We start from the raw sequence: 21,003 nt of genomic DNA on the forward strand, positions 1-21,003 counted from the left end.
TATTATTTCTCGTCCAACAAATACTGCTGATATGCATCCCATGTGACGGAAGGTGCACACTCGAATTCCACCAGAGTTGCACTGCTTTTCTTGGTGTCGCAGAACATTACATCACAAAGTGAAAAATCATGTGAAATGGCCTTCACACTTTTATACGTGGTTTTGCTCATTCCTTCTTTATTTTTTTCTATCCGTGACTAATGTAAAATTTATACAAGGCACATTCAGGACAAGATTTCTTCCATTAAGGAATTTACACACTCCATATATAATTATTTGGCCAGTAATACATTTTAATTATTGTTTTCTTTCATCCAAAGCACCATAGAAATCAGAACGTTCCTTCATTTTGTGATGAACTTATTTCAACCGCATTTCACGTTAGTGTCATTATCTTGAATGGAATACTGTCTCCATATTCAGAAACTGCAGGATTTAAGCTTTACAACGATATATAACATGATAGGTTTCCGTAAATATGAAAAATCAATGCAAGTGTCCCAAAATCATGGAACGACTCTGTACGGTTTCATGTTGACTGTCTGAATTATTCCGTGCATAATACACACCACAGTTTTTGGGAGCAAACATTTTGGAAAAGAGTGCACATTATACATGAGTAAATACTGTAAAATGCCTAAGTAACGTAAGTCTAATTCTTGTTAAATACAGCTTTAGTTTTCATCTTAACTGACCTTCTGGTAGGGATTTTTCATTGAATAAATATATTTTTTATTCCTAATTTCCAAGTTCACCTAAGTAGAGGTCATATGAATAAAGATTAAGAAAAACTGAAAAAGTCTCAAAGTCAAAAAATTTTGCGTTTGTTATTTTGGGAATACACCCTGTACAATGTTAAAGCATTGTTATCGGTATTGGTGAGAATCTGGAAGAGTATCAGCTGTGGTTCAAAGTAGGAACATCTCAGCCCTAATTTAAAGTGTTACTTATTTGAAAACACCACTGTATTTTAACATGTACACCCATTTGTTTTTAGTATTTAAAGTGTAATTGCAGCGTCTGTATTTTCAGGTTCATCCTCAAGTGATGGCACAATACATAAAAAGCCTTCATCGATACCTGTACCTCAGCCATCTACACCAAGGCCAGGTGGGTCTGTTCTTGGACTTCCACCAATCAGAGAAAGGTAATTAAGTTCATACTGTAATGCGTAGCTAAATAAAAATAGTTAATTTAATTAGCTAGCTAGATCTAGTAATGTAGATATAAGTTATCTGCGGAACCTTTAAAAGAAGTTTCATATATAAGAGTATGCTTGTAAGAAATGTAAGAGAGAGTTTCTTACCGCTGCCAAATGCTTTTTGTAGACAATAGCGAAAAATAGAAGCTAGAAGCATGAAACAATCAAAGGAATATACTTCAGTGTTTCAGTGCAACGAATACCACAAAAAAAGGTTGAGTCGATGCTTTTTTAGCATTGATGTAAAATTGTGCCTTTATAACAAAAATCTACCAAGATTTTGCTATAGAATATTTTAGATTAACTTATGTGATTATTATGTTACTTTAAAATATTTTTATTCATAATAGGGATAGAACAGATTAATCAGTACTCTATCAGTATTTGCTGATATAGACATATAAGTTTTTCTGTAAAATTACCAATAACCTATCTGATATATCTATAAATATCTTGTATTTAGTGCAATCTTCTGTCATTTTGTTATAATTCTTATGGATATTAGAAACAGATAATCTACACTTCCTACTTTTTGCATTGCAGTCATCTTGTAACATACATTTATTAAGGAGATCAATGAACCATTCAGGTTCTTCAAGAACTATTTGGAATTTTATATCGGTTATCGGCATCGGTAAATTTTACATTGATACTTAATTTTATCAGCCAATCCCTAATTCATAATTATGTTGCTTTGGAGAAGTAAATTAGAACTTCTAGAGAAGGTTCCGCTGTATATGTAGAATTGTATTTGATTGTACTGTTCTTGTAGCCAAAGCTGAAATCTATTAATGGAGGAGAGTATATGGAAAGAGTAGAATTGAGGCATTAGTAGCCTCGCATATTAAACCAAACTGACTTAATGCAATTTTTTGCCTTAATTTTATTGCATTCTATTGCTTCTTTTGTACGTACATTGAGATAAATTGGTATGTTATGTGTATGGCACAATAAACAATAGGAGCAGTGGAAGAAGTACATAGTAAATTCAACAATTGATTTCTATTAGTCTTTTTATTTTCCTCTTTCCAAAGTAATCTCTTCATTTTTGTAACTTAGTTTCTATTTAGTAATTAGTTTTAGAGGCAGAAATGAATTGAGTTTACAATGTAATACGTCATTTGAAAATAATGTGTTGAAAATTTTCCGATTTTGCATTTTCCTGCATTATACATGTCTTCATTAAAATATATACCATATTTACTCATGTATAATTCCAAAATTTTTGCCCCCAAAAACTGTGGTGCGTATTGTGCACAGAATAATTCAGACAGCCAACATTAAAACGACACATGCTTTCACTATGTCACTGCGTATAACACGTATATGTCTGCAGGTGCAAATACAAATTACCAGGTTGGGTTTCTTTAGTAATAATATATATTTTTTTAAGTACCGTAAAAGTGAAATGGCCATTTCCCATGATTTTTCACTTTGTAACTGAACCTTTGTGACGCCGTGCCGTTCTAGCAGAATTCGTGCATGCATCTCCCGTTACATGGGATGTGTATCAGCGGTATTGTCGGGCAAGAAATAATGGAAAATAACTTCCTGAGACTACAAATTCACAACATAATTTTGATCTTGCTTTCTTCTACTACAAAAGTTAAAAATTTGGGAAGCTAAGGATAGTAAATGGTGATGTGTGTTGGCGGCTAATTGTATGCACAAGATGATATTCTCCTCTTGGTCCAAGGTGACTCATTGAATACGTATGATGTCATTTGCTCTTAATCAGCATAGCATCAGCTTTATGACCTACAACTAAGAAATACATTTCTTGAACCTGAATTGTACTGTGCATTATAATTGAGATATAATTGTATTTTTGCTTTTCCCCATCCGAAACCAGAGTGCGCATTATACACGCGCACGCATTATACATGAGTAAAAACAGTATTCCAAGTTTCACTGTACAGCAGATAGTCCAACAAATTGTGCTAGTTTCTCATTAATATTTTGAGTATATTAGTAGCAGTATGCAGGAAGGTAATAAAATTATAAAGTTGACAAAAACATCAATATGTGTTGCATATTTTCCTAAGAGATAGTAGCACCCGTGAAATGCATTTTGACAACATCAGCATAAATACAGTTTTAAAGAAACATTTCATTTCTGTCGGAATTTGTATTTGTTAGCAAAATTTGGTAAGAGAACTCTGCATATTGTGTAATGTTTATTTTTAATGCTTGTTGAAGTGTGTTGCATTAGCTTTTTTATTAGTAGACTGTTCTTATTTGAGCATTGAAATCTTTTCCACTGTTTCAAAAAACTGGTTACTTGTTAATAAGAAACTATTACATATTAAACAAAAATAAAGTCAAAGGTGAATATTTTAGTTAAATATCACAAAACAGCCATAATATTATTATCGTTTCATGATGGCAAGTACTATGTTTCTTGAAGCAAGATTTTAATGAATCAAATTTGGTTGGTTGTATGTTGGTAAAACTGCTTGAGAATCTTGATGAGGTTTGCAGTTTTACATGGAAATTAGTTTGTTTCAGATTTTCATGTTTGAACATGCTGTTTATTTGAATATGTGTATAATAACTTTTTCCAATAGTCTATGATGAAAGGTAAGTTGATGGTTTTGTTTAATCAGTCAGGTTCTTTTAATTTTCTGAGAGGATAGATGTGAATTTGACGGCACCAGCGTGCTGTTATAAGTGAAAATTCATAATGAATATAGAATCTATTAAGAAAGAACATTTTAAAAGCTATATCACAAGGTTATCCTAATGTTACTCCCTGAAAGATACATGGGTTAAACCCGATGTATGGTTGTAAAAAAGGCAGGTTTCAATTTGGTACTCTAATTCCCTAATAGACCTGTTAACTGTTCCAGGGAACGAGTATCATTCGGAATCCAGCAGGCCCAGCCTCGACTGGTGATGCAAATTAAGAATGGAAAAATTTACCAAAACTCTCATGAAAGCTCAAAATTGGTGAATGGTGCTTCTCCTGTGGTCAGGCCCTCAACCCACTTGGGAAACCAGAGTACCTGCGCCACCGAAGTGTCAGGCTGCTCGAAGGCCAGCTTGGTCCCATATATGGATGAGTCAAGCGATTCAAACAGCGATACGGAAACCACCAAAACCGAGACAGAATCCACGAACAAACTTCCTCCGAGTGGGAACGTGGATAATGTCACAGTAAAGGATGCAAACGAAGGTGGAAAGATGGATTTGAGTTTTGAACATGTTGGAACTGATTCTGCTCCTCACCGCGAGGTGGGACAGAAGCAGTCGAATGAAGTTGCAAAGTCAAATTCATCCTTGTTGCCTGCCAAAGAAAACGTAGAGTACAAACTTTCAGATGCGGCCCGTGTCAATTCAGCATCATCGTTGGCGAAAGTCAAAGCCACTGGCAAGTGGCAGGTAACTAACTCTGGTTGCAACAGCCCTTCCATACACAGCGACGGCAGTAATAATAGTGTAGCAAGTTCCACAACAAGTTGGACGGTTACAGAGAAGGCAGAACGTGATAGGGAAACGGCAACAAAAAACTCCCCGTGGACTGTAACGCCAACCAAGTTACAGAAATCACGTGCCGGTAAATTGCTCAAGTCTCATTCTCTCGAGAATGAAGGGCCAGTTCGAAGGCCGAAATCCTCAGGCCTTCATCTCCTCTCCCAAGATAAGTCAGGTAAGTATGCGAGTGACACGGAAGTTGAGGAGAGGGCACGATGCAGCCGTGCTGTCGTTAAGCAACCTTCGCAGTCAAGCTTAATAAACTGGAAGCAATCGTTGCTGGAGTGTCACAGACTGAAACATAATCCAAAAGAAAGGGCGACGAGTGTTGACAGGTTTTTATTTGGAAACCGAGACTCTCCGATCAAATGCCTTTGTCCAAATCAAAAACCAGTGGGCAACCTAAAACCGTGTGCACAACAGTCAATATGTAACAGTGCAAGACGTACAAATGAGGGACAAGCTTCTTGTGATGGAGAGGGGGACGAACTTTCTAATGATAGTGGGACTAAGTCTCAAAGAAAAAGTGACAGCGTGTTTGAAAAAGCTTCAGATCTTGCAGAAAATGTACGTGAAAAGTTTGGACCTAGAATAAATAGTTCGGACACACGGTGTTCGAATGCTACGAGTTGTTGTTTTGCGGAGAACAAGAACCATGAGAAAAGTGACATTCTTTCAGAATGTAGGGCTGAGGCAGTGTCCGATAACCATGAGACAAGTACTAGTAGCTCTTGTGAAAGTGATACCAAACATCAGAAAAGGGACGGAAGCAGAGAAAATGTGTCTCACAAGCTCAAGAAACAGAAGAAAACCAAGAGCAAAGAAAAGCTAAGTAAAAAACCAAAGAAGAAAAAGAGGCAGAAAGAAAAAAAGTAAGTTGAAAATGAGTTTTGTACCATGCAGTGTGGTTGCAAGCCTTTTATTAAAGGCGGTGCTGCTAGTACTGACTCATATTATCTGAATGTCTTTATTTGCCCACTGTACATAGTCCCTTGGTGGTAAAGTATAAAAAACCATACATGAGCTTTACGATCTGGCATAAGCAACCACACTGCTTATTATGATAATGACAGTCATTCTGTTTTTACAATCACTAAAAATATTTCAGGAGAGGCACAAAATTAATATTATTATTATGTTTCACCTTATAGTGTAAATATTTATGTCATTTATGCTTTGAACACAAGGTATTTACTTTTTTGCCAATATGGATAAATCGGCAAACTTTGCACAGTGAGGAAGGGTTGATAATCATGCTTAGACAAGAATTTGAATCCTGGTCCATTATGTACTCCTAGGTTCAAATCCTGGTTAAACAACAATAGTCTTATAAACTTTACAATCCACATGGTATCAACATTATACAGCACTGGGATGAACACATTTGAAGACGAAGAAACTGTGCTTTTGTAATGTACATGTGTGCGGGTGATAGTACATCCATTATGAATATGTTTGGTAAACATTTGTGTATTTACATCTTTGCCTGTGTAACCAGACCCATACTATATTGAACACTAATGTAAAATGTTTAAGAAAGACTTTGATCAAGATATACACACATTATATGTGTTGATCTGATAAGAGAGATATGTCACAAAAAAGTACATTTTTACATTGGTGTTCAATGTAAAGTATTTTTGTATTTTCTTTCCCGAAGAAATGCATAAGAACATGTTGGAACATCAATTTTACTTCCTGCGTTATACATGCAATCTGTATGGTTCCAATAGGGCTTATTTAAAAATGTAAATTCAAGGTTCTGCTGCGTAAAACTTTTTAACCCCCAACCAGGAAACAATGTAAATACACCTGAATGTTACCAATATTGTATCGTAAAGTGGATATTTCATTCCGTGTGTTGTCAATATCACAATATGTCTTGAGAGAGTTGCATCATGTGGATATCAGTTTTCTGAATTTTCATACCTATCTGGATCATTCTTCAGGGATGAAAATTTTTCTTGACAAGAATTTGTTTGAGGTAAAAGCATGGTTGAAATAGGTTAAAGGTAAGAATTTTGCTGGGAACCATTTCTCATCCATCCCAGAAGAATGGATGTAGGTAGTTCTGAACATTCTGAAAACAAGTAAAGTTACATGGAAGTGACTGTTGGAAGTACTGTTATATAATGTGATTTTGTTTTCACTATGATTACACTTTGGAGCCATTGCAATTATTGATTGATTAAAATATAAAATAACAATAACACAAATACCCAGTGGAGGCACACAGTGCTTTGGATCCCACCTTAAACTGTAGTTCCAGTCCCAATTAGCCTTTCTGTGCAGAAAATGGACTTAAAAACAAACTCAACAACAAGTATAAAGATTTGAGCTTAAAACTGTTTGACCTAAAATTATCACTTCTACTGAAGACTTCGGTTCAAGTCCAAAATAAACCAGCATGAATATTGGCTTTGCTCTCATCAACTTTTTTTCCCATCAGAGTTCACACACCACCACTGCTGTAATCTTTTCCAACAAGTACCTTCTGTTTTGAAGCAACTTAATTTACAGACTATTATCACAAATTTTCAGAAACAAAACCCGGTTCTGTGCATTCAAGACAAGCAGTACCCCATTTCAGCTTTACTGTAACTTCCTGTTGCAGTTTGTCAGACATGAAACACTTTTGTGATGCCATCTCGCTAGCAACGAAAGGAACCAGTTATATCCCAGCTTGGTGGCAGAGCACATTTAGTTGTTGACTTTTGATTGGCCCACTGACCTTCCCAGGTTCGAGTCCTGGCCAGGGCACGTGTGTTGTGCTGTGGATGTAAAGTTGTTTTAACTGTTTGGCACATCTTTCTTGAAAGTGCCGATTTTCATTTCCTCATACACTTAACCTTCCCAATGATTTATGATCCACTAGCTGATTGCCTGGCATTGCCCGGATATTTATTTATCCCAATCTTCTATTAGACAGGAAATTCTAACTATAGTGTAAAATGAACTTGGAGTTGAACGGCATTGGGAGTGTCACTGTTCATCTTAGCAGCCCCGAAAACTATGGATTCCACACTAATATTGGACGTTTTCGATTATTTTTACGTCACCCCTTCCCAGCCTCACCTCTAGGGGTGTCTTGCCCCCCCCCCCCTCCAGGATAGCCATATCACACCTTCTGTGTAGGCAACCAATTTTGCGGTGCTGTGTAGCAGGAAGCATAACTTGCAGGATATGACACAAAAATGCCTCTCAACAGAATGCTATTTTTTGTCCCCTTCCCACCCCCACCCCTAGGGGTGCCAGGGGGGTGTTGCCCCCACAGTGCCAACCGGCCCAAAAGTTTTATCTCGTTCATTCTTTGTGAATGCCCCTTTATCAATTTTATGTAATCATCATTCATTTGCCAAAAGGGGAGAAAAGCATGAACTAGTTGGACACACACAAATTGTGGAGAAGTTATGTGAAAATCGTTTATGAATCAAGGATCAGCCTAGAACATTGGCAAAGAATGCCATGGACTAGAATTCAATCCCTGATTGAGTGACAATTTTCATATTACATATCAGTAAGTTATAAAACTTCAAAATATCAGTTGAGAACTGTAAAGTTCATTAAAACATTGTTTTGTATTAACTGAAGTTTGTTATTTTGCTGGGTTGTTCATTTTGGTATAAAACATGCCTGTGTGTTCAAGCATATATGTCAAACATTGTTTGATAGAAAAGACAATGAACCTCTATGTAAAATGTTTAGAGAAATATTATTTTTTTTAAGAATCACAATCCTGATTCCTTCTTTCTTTTCTTTCTATTATGATTTGCATGTGGTGCACAGATGGGTGTAGGAGTATAGATTTTAAAGTCCAACTGTTTTTCAGAAATTAATGACCTTGTTTTGAATATTTACCCAGGCTCCAGGTATTACCATTACTGAGTAGAACTGTACAAATGTTTTGCATGTCTAACAACGTATTGCATAATGTTCCCTTCCCTTCCTCATAATTGTAAATTATCCCTGTATGTAATCTTTATTTTGTAAAGTATTAAGAATGTCGCATAACTAATTATTTTTTATTGAGCTTACACTTTGTGGTGAACGATACGTATTGCACCTCAACAATATGTACTGTACCATGTTTATTTACATCAGTTTTGTAGAGGATTTTTAAATCAAGAAATTAGTGTGATTTATTGTCTTGTGAAGCATATTCCAAATGTCCACCTCCATTTCATGTTCAAATGCCAATATCTATTTATCTTTGATTTGACATGCTTCCCTCTTATTGCGAATGTCTATTTATCTATTTTAGTTTACCAATGAAAAGGGTAAACTTCAGTACTTTCTTTCACTTCCGTGGTGTCTGTTTTGTTATGTATTGTTTCTCTGTTTTAGTTCCTTTTTAAATTGTGTTATCATTATTTCCTTTCCAAATTGTCTAATTCTCTCTTTTAGTACATATCAGATTCTCTCTTTATCTATTTCGTTGCCTCACAAATTGTCTCTTGAACTATTTCATTGCCTTACAAATTGTCTATTCAACTGTTTCCACTGCCTTCCAAATTGTCTATTCAACTTTTTCATTGCCTTCCAAATTGTCTATTCAACTCTTTCACTGCCTTCCAAATTGTCTATTCAACTCTTTCACTGCCTTCCAAATTGTCTATTCAACTGTTTCAGTTCCTTCCAAATTGTCTATTCAACTGTTTCAGTTCCTTCCAAATTGTCTATTCAACTCTTTCACTGCCTTCCAAATTGTCTATTCAACTCTTTCACTGCCTTCCAAATTGTCTATTCAACTCTTTCTCTGCCTTCCAAATTGTCTATTCAACTCTTTCTCTGCCTTACAAGTCTATTCAACTCTTTCTCTGCCTTACAAATTGTCTATTTAACTCTTGCAGTGCCTTACAAACTGTTTATTCAACTCTTGCAGTGCCTTACAAACTGTTTATTCAACTCTTTCATTGTCTTCCAAATTGTCTATTCACCTCTTTCTGTGCCTCACAAATCATCTACTTAATTCAATGTCTTTTATATTGTCTATTTAAATATTCAATGTCTTTGGAAATGTGTTATATTTACTATTTTAGCGTCATTCTAAATATCCATTTCTTTTATTTCCATTCTTAACACTTGCATCTTTGCTACACGTCTTCATTTTCACATTGCCTTCTGTTTAGAATGATTTCCTTTTAATATCTATGACTAACAACAATTTGAAATTTCTCTCAAATCTAACATCATAATGTGTGTAATTATATACATTAGTGTTAGATTGTCAGAAGTAAGATCCACTTTGCCTCAGAATAACACAGGCAAGCTCTAACATATATTGGAGATTGTACCTACATAGTTCCATTATTTCAGCTTGAAATTTGCGAGAAAATAGAAGTGTTTGGTGCAGATATTTTGTGCATAGGTGTGTGGGTCTCTTAAGTGTGTGTGTCTACACACCTGCATGTTGTTAAAAGATTATAGCCCTGCACTTTTTATTATTTTGTAAAGAAAATTAACCGATGCTATAAAAGCATGTAAAAGTTTACGTATTTTCCTTTATGCTATATTATTTCTGTCCTTTCTGTAAATCCTAGAAAAGAAGAATTGAAGAAGAAGCAGCCGGGTTACAATCACAGTTCCTCACCATCTAGTGTGTGCAGTAATGTGTCGCATGCAAGCTCAGGACAATATGAATACCAGTGGGTGGAAAAGACACACGAAACCATAGTAAGGGAACAGAAGTTAGAAAAAATGAACGGCTCAGCAGTGTCTAATGGTAATCATGTGGACTCAGTCGAACCTGTTATTCAGAACGGTTTGTCGGGTAAAGAGAACGGATGGCGCGACACATACAAGCATAATGGACTGAATCATGAGCATGATACTCCGAGAAATGACTCGTCAGGGCAGACTTGGAATGGGAATAAGGAACACTGGAAGACGAACGGAGAGAGGGAACGAGGGACAATGTGGGATGGCAGCAGAAATTCGAACAACGTGAATCAGCTTATGAAGATGTCGCACAGAGGCTACGGGAATGGCACAGGTAGGTTTTCCATTTTATATGGGTTAGATGTGGCCTATATATGAAATACCTAAGTGTCGTACTGAAATAGAAATGTATATTGCTATAACCAATTTCTTCATTTGAGTGCTGACACTTTCTGTTAGACATTTGACTCGAATAGTCACTGCACCATTGATGACTTGTGCAAAATTATGTCGTCTTATACTCAGGGTTGTTATAGGTCCCGAAACCCATAAATTCTAATAGATTCTATTGGGTTCCACAACAGGACCAGAACCTTGTTTCATTTCAATACGGAACGTGGATCGGATTTAAATTGATTCTGAAAAAAAATCCTGGACCAAATTGAAATATTTTGCAGATCAAAAGCTTTTTTACGGTCCAGAACCCATTTACGCTTACTGATTTTCTCTCCTGGACCAGAATTGAATTTATTTAATATTCCTGGACCTTCAGCAATCCTGCTTACAATACCACCAAATAGCAAATGACTGAGTTTTACAAACATATTATCATCTTTCAAACCACTTCTGTTCATGATTTCGTTGTTGAGCATTATTAAAAAAAAAAAAAAAATTGGCCATTTTTTTCTGTCGTAAGAAAATGAATGAAGCCTGTATGCACATAAATATGGTATCTTCAGTTGTGTTCAGACTTGTATCGTATCACCATATTCCATATATTTTCTAAAGTCCTCCACCTCAAGCATGTCCATATCTTTATTTATATGCTACACTTTTATTCATTATGCTTTGAAAAAAGAAGACATGGAAGCTGTGCATACATATTTGTAAATCTTGAAAATTACAGTGGTTCAAGTTTATTGGAGTTTCAACAAAGGGCACTGTTCTTTCATTTATAAACTAACAATTTTTGCACTCTTAGCCCAGTGCAATTTCCATTTATTTATCAATAACTTGAAAAAAATTATCAATCACCATTTTAACACTGAAATGTCATTTTATATACTCCTCTTGATCCCAAAATGTGATCAGTTTTTGCACCAACATTTAGATTTTTTTATATTACCTTAAAGGTGTATCCCTACAAGTAAGCCATCGAGAGAGGTAAACGTTGCCTCTCATAAAATAATCATTGTACTGTTTGTAATAAAATATAATTAAGATTAATGTAGAAAGAGATAAATTTAACTTGTCATAAATTTCATGTTCATTTTAAATCCCTAGATGTAAGATCTAACATGTGACATTAAATATGAGTTTATGAACTTCTGGTACGCTCATACCCCTATATTTCTTATATTCATTTAGTTACTACGTGGAATGGAGAGCGTAGTCTTGTTGACAGGGAAGTCGAGAAAGATAGGCGAGATGAGAGAAAGCGGTCTTACGAGGACAACTACAATGAAGAATTGGATCGTGGTCGGGTAAGTGTAATCTTAAACTCATATCTGTGTATGTATATGCAGTGGAACCTCGATTTTACGTTTTCAGGGGACCAAGCTGAAAGAACTTAAAATGCGGGGAAAATTTTGTAATATTTTTTCTCTATTACTAGAATTACTCACTGGGAATTCCTTGAATTTCGGTAATTTTATTAACACAAATTCCATTGACTTTATACATATTTATGAATGCCAAGTTATTCACAGTTTAGCTTTTTTTATGAAGGAAGGGAAAGAGAGCTGAGTGGAAAATTATCTCAATCTGTTTACTTTGTTAGTGTCCTTTGCAGAACAATCTATCTGCCAAATGGAAGATTATTGTAATGTAAGATACCTTGAAGTTTATTAGTTAAATTTGAGTTTGAAATTCTTATATAATTAAGAATATTTCATAGATTAGTATATTCCGTAACTTTTTTGACTTGCTTGTAGATGTTTTTAGAGTCTTGAGTATGTAAAATGACAAATGTACACTGCACCTTCAATTAAATATTTTAAATATTTATATACCATTAAATTGAATTAATTTTTGGATGCATTTGAATCACGCAGACCCTTTATAATGTTAATATATTTGTGTGTGTGTGGTGGGTGGTGAGAGGCGATAATAGTTAAGGTTAAGATAGAGAAAAATCTGCTTGTAAGATAGAGAAAAATCTGCTTGTAAGATAGAGAAAAATCTGCTTGTAAGATAGAGAAAAATCTGCTTGTAAGATAGAGAAAAATTTGCTTGTAAGATAGAGAAAAATCTGCTTGTAAGATAGAGAAAAATTTGCTTGTAAGATAGAGAAAAATCTGCTTGTAAGATAGAGAAAAATTTGCTTGTAAGATAGAGAAAAATTTGCTTGTAAGATAGAGAAAAATTTGCTTGTAAGATAGAGAAAAATTTGCTTGTAAGATAGAGAAAAATCTGCTTGTAAGATAGAGAAAAATCTGCTTGTAAGATAGAGAAAAATCTGCTTGTAAGATAGAGAAAAATTTGCTTGTAAGATAGAGAAAAATCTGCTTGTAAGATAGAGAAAAATTTGCTTGTAAGATAGAGAAAAATCTGCTTGTAAGATAGAGAAAAATCTGCTTGTAAGATAGAGAAAAATCTGCTTGTAAGATAGAGAAAAATTTGCTTGTAAGATAGAGAAAAATCTGCTTGTAAGATAGAGAAAAATCTGCTTGTAAGATAGAGAAAAATTTGCTTGTAAGATAGAGAAAAATCTGCTTGTAAGATAGAGAAAAATCTGCTTGTAAGATAGAGAAAAATCTGCTTGTAAGATAGAGAAAAATTTGCTTGTAAGATAGAGAAAAATCTGCTTGTAAGATAGAGAAAAATTTGCTTGTAAGATAGAGAAAAATCTGCTTGTAAGATAGAGAAAAATTTGCTTGTAAGATAGAGAAAAATTTGCTTGTAAGATAGAGAAAAATTTGCTTGTAAGATAGAGAAAAATTTGCTTGTAAGATAGAGAAAAATCTGCTTGTAAGATAGAGAAAAATCTGCTTGTAAGATAGAGAAAAATCTGCTTGTAAGATAGAGAAAAATTTGCTTGTAAGATAGAGAAAAATCTGCTTGTAAGATAGAGAAAAATTTGCTTGTAAGATAGAGAAAAATCTGCTTGTAAGATAGAGAAAAATCTGCTTGTAAGATAGAGAAAAATCTGCTTGTAAGATAGAGAAAAATCTGCTTGTAAGATAGAGAAAAATCTGCTTGTAAGATAGAGAAAAATTTGCTTGTAAGATAGAGAAAAATCTGCTTGTAAGATAGAGAAAAATCTGCTTGTAAGATAGAGAAAAATCTGTTTGTAAGATAGAGAAAAATCTGTTTGTAAGATAGAGAAAAATTTGCTTGTAAGATAGAGAAAAATTTGCTTGTAAGATAGAGAAAAATTTGCTTGTAAGATAGAGAAAAATTTGCTTGTAAGATAGAGAAAAATTTGCTTGTAAGATAGAGAAAAATTTGCTTGTAAGATAGAGAAAAATCTGCTTGTAAGATAGAGAAAAATTTGCTTGTAAGATAGAGAAAAATCTGCTTGTAAGATAGAGAAAAATTTGCTTGTGCCTGTACTCTTGAATTTTTGGAAAGTTCGCATTGAAAACCAGGAATTATACGAGGGCTGTTCAATAAAGAATGATCATAATTTCGTGATAACAACATACCCTCACTCATTGTCCAAATTTTGAGTGTCCTTTTCAAAGTAGTCCCCATGCGATGCATTCTTCAAAGACATGCTGGAAGCCTTGTTTTGATAGGTCCTTCAAAATCGCCTCCGCTGCCTTCACCACTGCTTCTGATGATGGAAAACGCTTTCCACGAAGGTATTTCTTCACATTAGGTAATAAGAAAAAGTCAGAAGGGGCTCGATCTGGACTGTAAGGAGGATGAGGAACACATGTCACATTTTGTGTGGCGAGATATGCAGTAACATCATCTGTGATGTGCGGGCGAACATTATCGTGGTGCAGCATCCAACCTGATTCTTTCAAATGAGACATTTTGCGATTGATATGGACTTGGAGAATGTTCAGTACATCCCTATAGTATGCTTCATTTACAGTTGTATGTGCTGGTACGACATGCTGATACACCGTTCCCTGCATATCGAAAAATGATATGACCATAACCTTACCACTTTTTTGCTTTCTTTGGTGTTTATGATGATGGAGATTTCCACACAGAGCTTTGCTGTTTGCTCTCTGGATCGTAATAGTGTAGCCAAGTTTCATCTGCAGTGATAACCTTCGAAAGAAACACCTCATCTTCTTGTAACATCGCCTTCAACTGCGAACAAACCTTCACGCGAACGTCCTGTTCGGGTATGAGGCGTAGGCGATACTAAACGTGTGAGAAGTTTATATATGCATTCAAGAGAAGGGCCAAGGTAATCTTTGACGATGCTCCAAGTCAGTAACAAAAGTAAAGCATTTTTAATGAATAGTTTTAATGACAGTATTAAGCCTCAGTCTCATTTCCTAACCAAGGAAGGCAGAATTTTTTGTAAAATAACACTATAGATGTAACGTTTCCACCTTCTAACAGGGTCTCATTCAGGCAAAGATTCACACTTTTTTTTAAAAAAAAAAATAAGGTTTAGTAAAATACCAACACCCAGTTTCTAGTTTCTTCTATATGCTTAGTGTAATACATGGTACAGTGTACAGAAAAGTAGACTTCTTCACAAAACCAACCAATCCAAGGGTGCCCACAGGAGTTATTCTCAGAGGAGCAGAGTAAGATGTCACATCTTGGCCTTCAGTCACCCTTGTAAGTTATATTTTACCGTTTATTATTATTATTAGGGATCGGCCGATATGAAATTTTGGCCGATACCGATAAAGTACCGATATACAATTTACCGATACCGATAACAATATACTACCGATCCAATATAAAATACCGATCCAATATAAAATTCCAAATGGTCCTTGAAGAACCTGAAAGGTTCACTGACCTCTTTAATAAATGTGTGTTTCAAGGTGACTGCAGTGCAAAAGAAATTGCGTATGTAGACATTTACTTTTTTAGAAAGTAGGGTATGGAGATTATCCATAAAAATTACAACAAAATGACAGAATTTTGCACTAAATTATCAGATCTTTATCGATATATCGGATCGGTAAAATAATCTGTAATTTTACCGATAAACCGATACACCGATATGCCTATATCGGCCGGTACCAATAGAGTACCGATTAATCAGTCTCATCCCTAATTATTATACATATCATAAAATTGAAATTGAATTAAAATGTAAATACTTTGGTATTTTGTGACCAGTTCGAAATTGAGCCCAATGATTTCCTGACTTCTCAGGATCCTGAACATTCCATTCTGTTGAAAAGAAGTTAATTCTTTGTATTTTTTGCATTATGCGTGTGTGATATTTCTTGAAATTAACAGTTTTTATTACAGAACTGCAAAGACAATCACTTCAGGGAAAGTAGTGTGTAAAATTCGAGATTTTTACCTCGTCAGGAAATTCTGAAAATTTCCCAACCTAGTAGGGAAACTGCACTTTATTCCAGTACCAAACATCGGGATTATAAGATTTCCCTTCCAAATCCGATCCCCTACACTCCTACTTATGGCAGTCAATGTGATTCTAATGTCTGTGCCAAAAATGTTGTCTCGTTATTTCGTTGGTATTTTGCTGTAACTTACAGCCTGTACATCACAGAAAACAATATTATTTGTAATAAAATATAGCTGCAACTTCACCTTTCAAATTACACGTCCTCTTTAGAGAAATCTAAGGGGGGGAAAGTGTCCCCTCTGCTCCCCCCCCCTTATGGGTGCCCTTGAAACAATCACTACGTCTCTTTAACATCATCAGTCACACGTATTATGATACCATAGTCAAAATCAGAGAGAAACTTTACCTGCTCAATCGTCCCTGCGCAGTTACAGCAGAACAGGTTCTTGCATATTCCAACACACAAAATTCCTTCTCACATTTACTTTGTGCCATACTTGCCTCTAGTGTCGAAACATAGTAACTGTGCTCTCATGCAGTTTCTCTCAAAAAAATTGGAGAGTTTGTCATTCTATCACCATCAAAATTACCAATATCTGTTGCATAGTTTGTCTGCGGTGAATTTCTGCAATGTTTCACTGACTTATAGCACCATTAATCCTTGTTTCCATGATATAAAAATTCAATATGCTGACCAAGGCAGAAATTACTGCCTTGGTCAGCATATTGCATTTTTATTTCACGGACTTATGAATCACCCTGTACAGAGTCATTTGACACGTTTGTGGTTGCTTTTATCCAGGGAAAAATACTACCTTCCTCGATCAAACAACCACCATTCCTTCACCCAAAATTCAGGTTGGACTGAAGAACTGAACCATTGCAATATGTGCCAATTAATTTTAATATTCAGTTGGTAGGTAATCTGTACTCTATATTTTGTTTCAGGTGAAGAAGATGAGAAACAAACCATTGGACCAGGAAAGACCAAAGTCAAATCCCTTTCAAGCATACCAGAATCAGAAGTATAACTGGAGTGAACATTACTATAAAAACAACCACTACTACGAGTCCAATAATTACTACAATAATAAGGAACATTATCGTTACCAGCGTGGAAATAAACGTTACCATCCATACCCAAACTTCCATAAACGTAAAAATAACAGATTTCACAATTCCGGGAGAGACCACTGGTCCAAGCCAAAGCGTTAACTGAATGGACTCTAATGAAGTTGAAATTATGACTGGAAATTATAAGACAGAGCTTTTGAGTGCCAAATGATGGGGGAAATTTATATGTGGCAGTGTGTGTGTGTGTGTGTGTGTGTGTGGGGGGATGTATACTAAGTGACAGGCAGAATGTCAAATGTAAAAACCCGCTTGAAGGAAGTTGATTTTTTTAGTTTACAATGACTGTTTCTCATTGACGAGGAAGACTATTTCACAAGCTCAAAGCTTGAGAGATTAAGTAAACACTTTTATCTGTGCAATGAGAATGAAAATCGCTATCCAACTTCTGATTTCAGTTTTCTTATTTTTTTATTGCAAATCTGTTCTTAGGTGAATGGGAAATGTATTCTGTTTAAATTTTTAATTTATTTATTTTCCATTGCACCATAGTCACTTAGGTATAACTACCTACAAATGAAGTTCAACATATGTAGTACGATTGTGTGTACATATTGCATAATACTTGAAATTATTAAACTAAATTACTTGAGTCACAGATTATATTTACTGAGTGTGTACAAATACTTATATATAGATATATATATGTGTGTGTGTGTATGTGGTGCTACAGGTCTTTATATTTTTTTCTCGATACATGAGCTATCTTAAAATAAATACATGTATATTTGTTTTACTCTTCTCATTTGGATGACTGTTATACATGTATCTTACATTTAAAGGTCAAATTAAGCTTTAGTTGACATGAAATTGTAGTCAATATCATTCCATTCCAAAATATTGTACACTTTGTATCTGTTTGAACTGTCATACATGATCTTGAAACTGTTTCTCATCTGGAGTACCATTGTATTCACTTTTATGACTATTTAAGAAACATTCTTAATTTGAAAAATGTGGTAATTACTATCGAAGGTGTATTTGTAGAATCAGCATGTTCATACCATTGTAATTTTTGACAAGATTTTATAATATCTAGTACACAATTGTGGTACCCACTGTAGAGGAAAGATTTCTGCAAATATAGAACTTGTAAATATGTTACAAGCATAAATGACTCACATTTTTTTGAAAAGTATGTGGAAAGTTGAAGAGAACTGTATTAGAATTTGAAGGAACCATCTGTGCTATGTATAGAATGTGTGACTGAAAATGTGTGTGTGTGTGTGTGTGTGCGCGTGTTCTGGAGAAGTATGAATATCTGTCTATAACAGCAAGAGGACAAAAATCAAGAAGTGGAAAAATGTTAATAAAATAAGAGAAAGAAATCTGATGTATTGTTTTTAAACTCAAATTTTAACCTTTTTTATAATTTATGCTATATATCATGTTTAGGGCTGAGCCAGTACCACTTTGAACCAACCAATACTGATGCTTGAAAATTGTAATTAAAATTTGTTCAAAGTATAGATTAATATTAGTATGTATTCTACTTTATTATATGCATCAATTTACCAAGGTTCTTGCTTTAAAATATTTGAGAATTACATCGGAATATTAAATTACATGTTATGATATTAATTTTTTCACACAAAACTGATGCATAATTAAAGGAAATTTCAAATTTTGCAAAATTTCCAGGATAATATGATCCCTCAAAAGTGTTGCAATGTATTTTGCAGAGCTCGTGAAAGGCCAAAATGCCGGAAAAGTATTGGCAGGTATCGGTAAATAAATTGCAACCGATACTTTCAGATACCGACTGGTATTGGCTCATCCCTAATCATCAGTGGCGTGCCCAGGGGGGGGTTGGTGGGGGTTAAAACCCCCCCCATTGGTTTCGTCATTTAAAAAAATTCAAAGCAGAAATACATTTTATTTCATAAATTGCCAATATTGTAAAATGTTTACATTTGGCAATGAGAAATGTATTGCTTCTTCAATTACTTTTGATAATATTGGAGTTGAGTTACAGCAATGCACAAGCATTCATTCATTCCTTAGTCACTGAAAAGTAAGGAGAATTTCCTTCTCAGTATGGTCAAGAAAAGAGCCGCAACCCTTGGAATGCGAACTGAAGGAATCCCTCCTCCCTTTTCTTTCACCCACGATGACCCTCTTAGGAGAATGACCCTCCCTTTCCTGTTACGACAGTGCTGCTAACTTCCCTTTTCTTTCTTTCCCCCTCTTATACCATTTATACCAGCAGAGCAAAGTTCTGTGAGATTTGAATCACTACAATTAGTAGGCAAAGTAAGTCAAAATCTTATTTCGCACCTGGATGCATATTTATTTCAAAATATCAATAATTATAATAATAATAATAATTGTTGCAGGCAGTAGCGAGGCATGGTTTTATGAAGGAGGCAAGCGATGTTTTGTACAATAGCATGCCGGGAGGGAGGGAGGGATGCGTTATATAGCGCAACTGGCCCAGTCAGTTTCATAAACAAAATAAAAGCAATTAATATGCCAAAATATTATACGTTTTACTCTTGTGCTCTTTACAAATTAGATATTTTTTTCGCGACCAATTTCCAGACTTCAGTTTATTGAATTTTCTTGTAACACGTGTGAAAGATCTCGCTTGAATTTGTGCGTAAATAATTTAGCAGTTGCCAACACTACTGACACTGACACTACTGGTTGCTGTCAACACTGGTGACGTAATTTGAGCTGGACCAAGCTGGATGCATGGTTCAGACATTCGACCGCCCGGTATCTTTGTCCCAAGTCCTGGTGTTCACTGGGGTTGTAGCGAGTTGCAGTCTGCAATGTAGCAAGTCGAAGTGGTCGTGTTGTGTGTTACGTTTCTGCGTGTGTAATAGATTTTTGACGTGGAACTAAAGATGGATAGAAAAAAGAGGAGAAATACATTATTAGATTATTTCAAAAAGAAACAAAAAATGGAAGTTGAAGCTTCACCTTCCACAAATAGAACGTCAGAAAAGGTCGATTTAAGTTCAGAGGAATTCCATCCGAATTGCGAGAGTGAAACGTGCGAACTTTCAGACTCTTGATATTCAACAAGAAGGCATAACAGAAGATATTGCAAACCTTGTTGCAAAATTATGTCAAGGAACTGTCGAGGTAAGTGACGTTCATTATTTGATAGCAGATATATCCATAGGCGGATTTAGAATTGTTTTTCTGGGAGGGCATAGCATGTGCTGTAAGCATACAATCGTGTGTGTGCAGGGGAGGGGTGTGCCCGCGTGTGTATGTCTGGAAGACGTGTGTAGGATGTCACCCTATATCACCAATAAACTTTCGCAGGGCGAGAGAACATTATGATGAACAAGTTTCCTCAATGATTTCAGGGGCCTCACCGATGGTGGTGTAATCAAAGAGGTCCTGGGTTTGATCCCCTGTGAAGGTGCATTGCACAGTGGTACGTATCCCGATTTAAACTTTAAGACCAGTCCCGATTAACGTATCTGAATATAAAATGGACTTTAAAATCATTTACTTTTTGTTTTGTTCACGAACCCTCGAAAAACGATATTACCTATCTTATAGATCCACCAAGGTATTTGAAACCCTGGCGTCGGAGCAGTGGCACTAATGTCGCTAGTGTATATGTATGCAACCACATTATAAAATCACGGTTGGCATGGACAGTTTTATTATTTTGTAGGAAAGGGATAAAGTTTGTATTACGACACGGGATAGACTAGATAGGCATCCTATTAACTGTAAATATTCCTTACAAATCTTCTGAATATTTCTCTTATACAAACGCAACAAATACAATAAGTAATATACGTGTGCAGTAATAAATTCATTTTCTGAAAGCATCTTTTCTGGCATCAGTGGTCGAAGTAGGTGATGCTGCCTTCAGTTAAGAAAGTTTCACAAA

At 35.2% G+C, this 21,003-nt stretch overlaps 1 protein-coding gene across 3 annotated transcripts in view; it reads left to right on the forward strand.

Annotated features, from left to right (window-relative positions):
- Positions 1 to 18,421, forward strand: part of LOC145999644 (uncharacterized) — a 58,988-nt gene extending 40,567 nt beyond the window's left edge. For all 3 annotated transcript variants that reach the window (XM_083136754.1, XM_083136753.1, XM_083136755.1), the window contains 5 exons: positions 1,033 to 1,147; positions 4,051 to 5,547; positions 10,216 to 10,667; positions 11,921 to 12,036; positions 16,962 to 18,421. In XM_083136754.1, the coding sequence (XP_082992880.1) occupies positions 1,033 to 1,147; positions 4,051 to 5,547; positions 10,216 to 10,667; positions 11,921 to 12,036; positions 16,962 to 17,228 (2,447 nt within the window). In that variant the 3' untranslated portion in view covers positions 17,229 to 18,421. The remainder of the gene's footprint in view (positions 1 to 1,032; positions 1,148 to 4,050; positions 5,548 to 10,215; positions 10,668 to 11,920; positions 12,037 to 16,961) is intronic.
- The last annotated feature ends 2,582 nt before the right edge of the window (positions 18,422 to 21,003 follow it).

This window comes from Lepisma saccharinum, chromosome 15 (genome assembly GCF_977018435.1).
Source record: "Lepisma saccharinum chromosome 15, izLepSacc3.1, whole genome shotgun sequence".
Classification (NCBI taxonomy): domain Eukaryota; kingdom Metazoa; phylum Arthropoda; class Insecta; order Zygentoma; family Lepismatidae; genus Lepisma; species Lepisma saccharinum.